This window comes from Trachurus japonicus, chromosome 16 (assembly GCF_045865225.1).
Source record: "Trachurus japonicus isolate A0001 chromosome 16, Traja_1.0".
In the NCBI taxonomy this organism is placed as follows: Eukaryota; Metazoa; Chordata; class Actinopteri; order Carangiformes; family Carangidae; genus Trachurus; species Trachurus japonicus.
In genome coordinates this window covers 30945817-30955912 of record NC_140922.1, presented here as the reverse complement: position 1 = coordinate 30955912, position 10096 = coordinate 30945817, and the positions used below count along the sequence as shown (strand labels likewise).

Here is a 10096-nt window from a genome sequence, read left to right as displayed (position 1 = left end):
CAGGTCCGAGCAGCTCCGTGGACAGGCTGCTTCGAGGCCAGTGGGCGGGTTCTCGGCCGGCCAATCCAACATGGCGCTGTTCAGGCCGCCATATTTGAGTCACAAAAACGACTCCCCAAAACCAATGGGTGACGTCACGGACGCTACGTCAATTCTTTTTACAGTCTATGGCAGGGGTACTCAAATACATATGTCGAAGGGCCAGAATTTTTCTTAACAGACACCTTGGGGGCCGCACATTCAAATAGGCCTAGATTGAAATTAAATTCACCTTTTTCGTCTAATAATTTAAATATGTTTATTTTACTTGTAAGCATATAATTTTTATTTATACACTTCACGGTGTTTTGTAAATGTCTTAACATTATCATATCATCATTACATATCATGCTGGAGTTTTACACTGCTGACTTGTATCCTCAGACATGCCCTGTGATTTTCAGCTTAAATATGAAAGGAGGCTGACCATCACAGGACATGTCTGACTCTGTTCTGAGGATACAAGTCATTGGTCCTGAAATGTGTGTTTCTCTTCTATAATACACATTCTACATCTCGGAGGCGACGTCTTTCCACACACGGGCTTCCTTCACCTTTCAAACGAGACAGAGCTCAGTGGGAAACAGTAGGAGAGACACAGACCGAGGGCACCGGGACACAACACCGGGGGAGAAGCAGGTCGTGCAGCTGTGTGCAGCTGTGCGCCGCAGATGTGCACGGAAAAACAATCGCGTCTCATCAAATGCGCGCGGCTACGGCTTTTGAGTTGTGAGCGTGCATGACGCGCGGCTACATTGAATGGGTTTGAGCTCGCGCAAAAGACGCTTCATCTGAACGGCCCCCCATGCATGATGCACATTGCACACACAGTTGAACCAAGACGGCGGTGAAAATCACCCACGGTCTCTGCAGACAGGCAGGGAAAACCCTGCAGTCCAGCCGACTCCCCAAACACTCGCGCATGGTGATTTGGGTTCGTCAGCGTTTCTGTATCCCAGTGCAGGGCCTCACAGGCACACACAAACGCTCCGCACGTGTTTCCATGTCCCAGCGCATTGACTTACAGGCGCACGGAGCCCGAGAAATACAGTATACAGTAATATGTAAACTAGTAGAACTCAGTCGCGAGCCTGATTGGAAGGTTCGGCGGGCCGGATGCGGCCCGCGGGCCGCCTATTGAGTACCGCTGGTCTATGGTGTCCAACCAACCCAATCAGACGCGCGGGTTCGGAGTCCGGACCGAGAATTAAAAGTTGGACCGCGCTGGTCCGTGCTTCAGCACCATGTGTCGGGTCGCGTCTGGTTTTAATTAATACGGGGATAAACAGTCAGCGCCGCGGTCACCGGAGCTGATCACTGCCCAAAGCAATGAGAGCATTTTTTTTTTTACCTCCGCTGACAGAGTGTTGATTTGAGGGGGCGTAGAGCCGGTTTCCTCTGCATTCACTCACCGGTAGAACTTGAGTTGAAAAAGATGCCTCTTCAGCATCTCTGCCTCCTCCTTCTTTCTCGTCTCTTCTCAATATTGTTCACTTTCAGTCACCGGTGAGTGACAGAAGCTCCGACTGGCACGTAACCAAAGTCCGTCTCTGTGACTTCAAATTTCCCGGACAGCGGTCTGTGATTGGGTGAATGCCCGTTCAATTCGACCACTGCCTTTTCATGCAGCGTAAGGAGGCTGAGGCTGAGGTGCGCTCCATTTGTGTATGCTGGTGCACAGCGAGGGGTGGGCACACGGGTTTACCATTGGAAAATGTGGGGGGGGATGAAATTATTTTGCTATAAAAGTGGGGGTGTCGAAACACCCCCATCCCTCACGGGTGCGACGCCCATGCGCATGAGGTTTACTTAGGGACTCAATGGAAGTGTCGTTACTCTCTTTTCCAGTGCTCTATGTGCCTAACTGAAATATGTCAACAAGAATGAACAAGACATTTTCACCTGCTATACCCAATGTTTAGATCTGTTGTTGTATGTATGCAAATTATCCATACGTAATTAGATTATGCCCTGATTGTTCATGTTAACAAAGAATTTGAAAAAAACTTGTAATACATTTTTTGTTTGTCTTAATGTAAGCAATCAACTCAGTAATTTTTATGGTGATATCTAAGGGTTAATAATTGTATCCTATTCATGTGAGGAAAAAATAATCAATAAGGCATATAAATGGAATATATTCTGGTCTTTTTCTAAACTTCCTCTAATGGGATTCTTTGGGGCTTTCTTTTCCTCACTCAGGACATGTTGAGGATACAAAATCAGTTGAGTTTGCTTCTGTTGCAATGTGTTCAACTTTTTTTCATAAAATGTGATTTGATAAATGCTAAAGAGTGTCCTGTGATTTTTTTTTTTATCATGTGATCTCATGATATTATGATCAGAAAACGTGTTTTTGGTTAATATGACTAGTGTTGAAGATAAGGAAAGATGGTCATATGTGATTTACAATAATATCTGATGGTAAGATCAGGATGAGAAAGTGACGTAACCTCGGCTGTATTGAGATTTACGGTGAAACCTGAACTGATGAGAAACACAATATTAGTTATTCATAAAACTGTCCCATCAGCCAGTTATGTGTCAGCAGTGCAATGTGTGTATGTTAGTACTGACATCATCATTTAACACTGAATTATCTGTGGCTTCAAGCTGTGTGTATAGATACCTAACAATCAGACATTACACAATGAAATAGTCCATGAATTAAGCAGTAATATTTATTATATGAACTGTAGTCATTCCATATGGGACAATACATTTATAATCAAGTCCTCAGGCCAAGAGGGAAAAACTAAAGTCTTGCAGAGGATGAGTGTGAACGAGTGAAGTAGAGAGTTGGAGCTGGAATGCATTATTATTAAAATCAATCTACAAGCGTAAAAAAAAAAGAAGAAAAAGCTCCTTTGTCTGAAAATAAATAAAGAGCAGCTTCTCTGAGCCACATGACATGTGATGGGAGCGACTCAGGACTTACATGAGACCGACTGACATACTGTATGTAGACCACCACTGCTTAAGTTCCAGGTTTCAGACCTGGTGGATAAACACAGGTGCAGGAACTGTTGTTTTTATATGGATGATATTAAAATCCGATTCACATGACAGTAGAATTTATTTTGGAACAAGCTGATGTTTCGTTTGAATCAACTGTTTTAAGATGACATCATTTCCCTGGGTTGAAACAGGTGGTGAACAAACCAAAAGCAGTGAAATGTTGAATTCCTTTAGTGTCAGGATGAAGCTGCAGGTCTGATGCTGCCACCACAGAGTGCAGGTCCAACAGTCTCTACTCCACCGGCCGGATGCCTTTGGCCTCCTCCAGCTTCCTCAGGGTCTCGTCCCACTGGGTGAACTGCTTGGACAGCAGGAACATCTGCCAATCACATGTTTACAGGTCAGTTCAGTGGGTGGAGCTTCTTTCCTCGTGCAGCTCGACTCACAGAGATTTGGTCAGTGACGACCAGGCCTGGAATTTCGTCATTTTAGGGGCAGGGCCACTTGGCCTTAGGTGTTGTCATTTTTTTGAGGGCACAAAGGCCAAAAGCCAGGGCAGCAAGGCCATAAAATAAAACAATGATTTTAAATCCACGTCTTTAATGAATTTACTAACTACCGGTATCTGTTAAATTAATACATAAAACGGGCTCAAGCAAACCAGAAATGTTAATTTAAATTCATTTATGCATTTAATTTTTTGCACAAGGGTCCAGTCCTATGCAATATGTTTTGAAATTCCTATCTTACTTGTTCACTATTGCACTGGGCGATATGAGAAAAAATTCTATCACGATAATATTTTTCATATCAGTCGACATCAATTTATATCACGATATAACTCAAATCACTATTTTGGTCAGGCTTAAATATTCCCTTATCGTCTCAAGTAAGATTTTAAGTTATCAGAAGGTTGTTTTGTGATTTTTTTTTTTTTCCTGTCAAAAATTAAACATGACAGATGTAATAATGAACATTATACAACAGTATCATAAATAAAACTGATGTTAGTATAGTATTGCCTTGGTCTGGGCAGTGTTCAGGTCGGCACAGTTGATCTCTACGCCTGAGTGCAGTGCGTTTGTATCGGTGTGAACAGTCTATGGTGTGAACACAACAGTCGCTCTGGGCTGAGCAGCAGCAGCAGCAGCAGCAGCAGCAGAGCGGCCGCACCGTGACCGCGTCCGCTTGTTGGGTGAACGCGGCCGGACGTCGGTCCGTTGTCTGTCTGGCGTCTCCATTGTGAAAGTTTAGCGTTACTTCAGAGTTAATGACGCACCACGCATCTTTTCACGGTCAGCCATCCGAGTTCTCCTTGACTCCTTCACATTTTCTTCCGAGGCAAAACTTTTTTTATGTTTTCTATTTTTTACCGGCGGTGTTCCTCTGCTGACGCACACGGCTGTAGCAACCCAAACACTTAGCACGTGTTGACATGTTGTGGCTTGGCTCTTTTCCAGCCACATGATTGGTTCGGCGGGTGGGGTGTGTTTGATGAAGTCACCTGGTTGGCCGGTGATAGACTGGTCGTCAAACTGTTGTTATAGCCCGCCCGAGCAGTTTATGCCAGGCTCGAATCAAACCCACCCCTGGTGATGCTGCTGCCAGAATGGCATCAAAATACGCATTGTTTTTTCTTCAAAGGCGGTGTTAAAGCCGTGTTGACAGGAAAGAGGCAAAGGAGAAAACCGCAAAATCAACCGGGGCAGTGCGGGCATCAAGGCCACTGTGGCCTTAGGGCAGATATTTTTTTCAAGGGCACAAGGCCAAATCGGACGGGCATGAGGGCCATGGCCCTCGTGGCCCTCGTGAAATTCCTGCGCTGGTGACGACATTTACATCTGATTTATGCGTTCAGTTTCAGAGCAGACAAGAGCCATCGATTATTCAAACATGATTATATAGCCGCAGAAAAAATTAAGAGACCACTTTCACAAATGTTTCTTAAAAAGCATCTCTAACAATACCAACACAAACACAACTCTTTTGTCTTAATGAGACACTGATGAGGTGACCACCATAAACCACTGCTGGGATTAAACATTGACATTATTCCACTGAAATTGATTTATAAACTCTTCCTAAGTTAAAATATTCTTGTTGTGTTGTTCAGGAATGAATATGAATAAGTTTTCTTTTCATCATTCATATTCAAGGTTTGAAAAGACGTAATTTTCTGCCAATAAAAGCTCTAAATAACAGCATTTTTATTTAAATTTTGGGGGAAATGTTGTTAAAGCAGAAGTAAGCGATATTTTTGTGTTAATATAAGTCTTAAATAGTTATATCTTCCGACAGCAATCACTTACATAGAGTGTTTGGTCTCTCAGTCACTCTGCTCTGCTCTGAGCCGAGGAGAAAGCTTTTCTCGTATCCTACAAGTTTTATCCAATGAGGAGAGAGAACGGCATGAAGGGCTGTGTGTGCAGCCAAGGGATGCGCCTGAATGTGGTGACGTAGGGACGAGGACCAATAGATCCATGACGAGGGCGGGGGCTGCTAACTCCGTCGGCTGACAAGATGTTATGGTGCGTTCAGGGCAGCCCGTAACTCGTGTTTTTCCGTCCTGTGAAGTCGTACCAGTTCGATCTGGTACGAGTTCACGGGTCGGAAGTTACGAGTGGCCGTTATAGTGACTTTCACAGGTAAAACAGGTCGGAAAAACACGAGTGGGTTGCCTGGAACGCTACAAAGTCGTAAGTCGTGACTTGAAGCTGTAATTTACGGTTTCAAAAGCCTGCCTGGAACGCAGCATTAGCCAAAACGACCGGATCGCTTACTTCTGCTTTAATAGATAATAGAATAAAACAAAAAATGTTCATTTTACTCAAACACATGCCTATGGATAGTTAAACCAGAGAAACTCATCATTTTGAAGTGGGCTCTTATTTTTTTTCTACGGCTGTATATACAGTTCTTGTTTTATCCCTACAGAGAGAACAAAAATAAGTTTGTACCATTTTGTTGTATTCCTCAAAAAGCTTCTTCACTTCCAGAGACTGAGCCTCAGTTTGGTCCTGGAGAAAAAAACAAAACAGTAAATGTAAAAGAAAGAGAGGAGGATGTGTAGAGGTAAAAAGAGAGAGGAGGAGAAGAAGATGGCGGTCACCTGCTCTTTGATGTGGATCTGTGACAGCCGCTGCAACTTGGTGGCGTGTTCTGGTACGTCTGTGAACGACAGAAACACATCACACACATCAAGTACGTAACGGTGGTGGTGCGTCCACTTTATTCATCCAGCAGCTACACAACAACACAAAACACCACATGACTGAATACAAACACCAGGAATTACATTGGTTTTCCCGCTAAAGTATACAGTAAGTGCTAAACATGGATGCAGAGAAATGTTGTTAACGGCATCATAGTTACATGAAGACACAAAAACACTTCTACAGAAATTCACCTTTCAGACATTGGGGATCTGAAGCTTTCTCAAGCCCTTTGTGAATAATAAACCTGTCTGTCTGACTTTAGTCGACACCTGAGTGAATCATCTCCTCTCTAAAATCACAGAGCAGATGTTCCTTTGTCTTTGATTCGCTCAGCATCCTGCACACTCACCTCTGATGTAGTTGCTGTCCAACAGCGGCTGCATGCTGCTCACCTGCTCCAGCAGAGCAGCTTGGGACAGCAGGAAGTCCTCCTCTGTGGAAACAAACGCCACAATGAGGACTGAATCAGCTTCAAATGGCTCGTTATGTCTTTATTTTTACAATTATAGGACTAAAATTAGGTTTCAGGTTCCTCTGGCTTCTTACCGGCGAGGATGAACTCCAGCTTCATAGCGTCAGGCACAGTGATGTGGTCGGTGAACTGGGGGTCCAGGTACTTCAGAAGGTCCTCGACTGCAGCACAGCAACAACGACTGAGATCAAAGTCTCACCAAAACATGGACTAAATTCTGACAATAGAATAAATCCCTGTGCTAAAACAACATTTTGAATTTCAAACATGAACAACTATATAATCATGGTAGTATTCCTTTTTTGGGGGGTAAGTTCATCAATAACTACACATAGTTACACTGAGCCGATGATCCAGGTTGTCTGGGCAGAAACAAAACAACATGCGACTCACTTTTCTTGTGCAGGATCTTTACTCGCTCCCTCTTGTTGGCCATGTTGGTGAGGCCTGCCTGAATCCTGGTCAGCGGCTCTGCACACTGCAGGACAGAGGACAATGAGTAGATTTTATAGTAGTGATACAGAAAGGTCATTCATATTTATTTTATACTGTGTAACATGAATTTGCTGTATCAGGGCTTCAGACTGCCCCTAAATCGGGGGCCTTAGCACTCAGAATCTGGACTCTGAGGATCATAAATGTAGAGGAAATGTGAATATTTGCTTTGCAAGTCCATTTACAGTGTGCACCCCTTAAATTTTAAATTAGGGGCCACAATGCTCCTAGTAAAAAAAGGTTAGTCTGGAGCCATGTGTATGCAGGACAACAAGGCAAACATTTCATTCTACAAACTTACACATCTGTAATAATCTCATTATGAGTACAACTGGAATTAAGATGTTTTTTAAGTATGAAACCTTTATTCATTTTGTAGAAACATAAAAACACTACTTAAGAAGGACAATGAGCAGTGTTGGGAACGTTACTTTTGAAAAGTAATTAGTTATAGTTACTAATTACTTCTCCCCAAAAGTAACTGAGTTAGTAACTCCACTACTTCACTATAATAGTAACTAGTTACCAGGGAAAGTAACTATTGCGTTACTTTTTCTTTCTTTTTTTTAAGTTTAAATATGTCGAAGAATTTGGATTTTTTTTCTCTCATTTTTAAATTGTATTTTATTGTTTTCATATATTTCACTGATCGCAATTATGGAATGCGAGTGTGTGTTTTATTGAAAGCGAGGCTGGTGTGCCTATGAAAATAGGTTACAGTGGGTTTTTTAAGTGCTGTGGCTACAAGCAAATCTCATATTGTCTCTGTACAAAGACAACAAAGACCTTTTTAAATGTGAAAACAGCGGAGACCTATTCAAGATTTGCGTTTAATAACAGGCGAAACATCGAAATTAATTTATTCATGGCCACATTAAGTGAAATTATTAACTTTACCGATTATCCATCTGATTATCTGTCCTGCTGCGAGCGCACAACAGGGTATCTGCGGATCCTTAAAAAGTCTTAAATTCATGTATCTAAAATTAAGGCCTTAAAAAGTATTAAATTTATTAGAAAATTCTAAGATGGTCTTAAATATATAATACACAGAATCATAAAATATGTATGCACTTAAACTTTTATATGAAATGGTATGCGCGCGGGGTCTTAAAAAGTCTAAAATGTGAAAATCTAAATTTTAGGTCTTAAAATGTCTTAAATTTGTTGAATTATTGTGTTCAAGTCTTAAATAATTTTAGACAGGTCTTACATTTTCTTATGCCCACCATGGGCGAGCATTTCACTCGCATTTGCCCCTAAAAAAAACAAACATGTGTGAACCGGAAAAATCACAAAAAGAAAGAGCACACGATTGGTCAAAAACTACAAATCCCACAATTATCTGGCCTCAACAATAACAGTAGTTAGTGTAAGTAAGTGAGAGTGGAGCTGTAGGTGAAAAGAGGAAACAACGCCACGTCTGGTCCTGTTCTATGTTGTTCGTTCACACCGTCACCGTTTATTCGTTACGTCCGCGGTGTAAAAGGCCGTGACGCAAAGACGCGATTAGGCGCGAGACGCGGTAGACGCGACTTTTTTTTTTTGCGACGCAATACACCCGATTCTTTTATGGCGACGGGACCTTCGCGTCTTCGTCCTTTTCATCGTGTTTGGTGGGAAGACCCACAAGGGGCTTCCCACCAAACACGAGGAACGCTTTTTTTTCGCTCGAGTTTATACGCGCGACCAAACGCGAGATACGCGAGAAATGCGATTTATCGCTCGTTTTGACTTTGTGTAAATTCGCGTCTTCACGAGCCCGCCCATTTTCACTACAACAACAACATTTCTGCTCTCACCAACCATGGTTGAGGTCACAACGCTGCTGTAGCTGCTCTGGAAGAGTTCCAGCTGATGAGCTACAGAGACTTTAGAGTCTAAAGGAGCAGTGCGTCGCTGTGTCGGACTGTTTGGATTTAATGAAGAAGCTGCACAGAGTCAGGTGAGCAGAAGCTCAGGACAAACACTTCGCTCCGGGACATAATGTAGCTACACCTCACATGTTCTTGTCTTTTACCTCAGGGAGATTAAAGTAGTGTCTGTTTCCACTTTCCCTCCGATCTCGGCAGCTTCCCTCTGCTAGTCCGTGTGTGTGAGGCTAAACTGCGTGCGTGTGTGGTTTGTGTACAAACTGAACACTGCCTCTGATTGGCTTAGCATGAAACCTTACTCTGCCTCAACCAATCATCATCACTTATGCGGTTGTCTCGTCCCTCCCTCCCTCCTCCCTCCTCCCCTCACCAAAGGAGAGGAGGAAAAAACAACAACAGTTTAGCAGCTTCTGTGTCTGAGATGAGCCAAGTCGGAGGACAACGGCTTCACTGAGTAGTTTGTAACGCGCCTCATTTAATTGTCGGTAACGGTAACGGCGCTGTAACGGTGGAAATAGTAATTAGTTAGATTACTCGTTACTGAAAAAGATAACGCCGTTAGTAACGCCGTTTAGCCTATTTTAACGCCGTTATTCCCATCACTGACAATGAGGCACATTGATCCATCCCCGGGAATACAAATACCTCTCAGCAAATCCACTTCAATGCCCCTTTGTGAGCTCAACGTGTTTTCTTCATCATATGATGCTTTGACTCGTCTTTTCATCTGCCACAGACTAAGTGCAATAACTATTACTGGAGCAGAGTTGAAGTTGCAATAATGTTTGGCCTAAATTCCCGCAAACAACTTAATTCAGTTTACTTTTAATGAACCAACTTATTCATGTAACTACTTTATGTTGTGTAGATCACGGTGCAATAATTTCATTATTATAGGACTTCACCCTCAGAGCTGTCTGTCTTCAGAGTCCTGACCTGTCCCTGAACATCACACAGGGACAACATGGAGCTGCTGTGTGATTGGTTAGGCTACTGAGTTTTATTAATGTTTACATCAGGCTGAGTTCAACAATCAGTTTATG

At 42.8% G+C, this 10096-nt stretch overlaps 1 protein-coding gene across 1 annotated transcript; it reads right to left on the bottom strand.

Annotated features, from left to right (window-relative positions):
• Positions 1–3289: 3289 nt before the first annotated feature.
• LOC146972643 (dynactin subunit 3-like) lies at positions 3290–7158 on the bottom strand. Its single transcript, XM_085803238.1, has 6 exons — positions 7078–7158; positions 6759–6845; positions 6562–6645; positions 6107–6165; positions 5955–6014; positions 3290–3376 (listed from the first exon to the last, which is right to left on the bottom strand). Exons 1-6 carry the CDS (start codon positions 7118–7120, stop codon positions 3290–3292), a joined length of 420 nt encoding a protein of 139 aa, XP_085659364.1. The 5' UTR covers positions 7121–7158.
• Positions 7159–10096: the final 2938 nt, after the last annotated feature.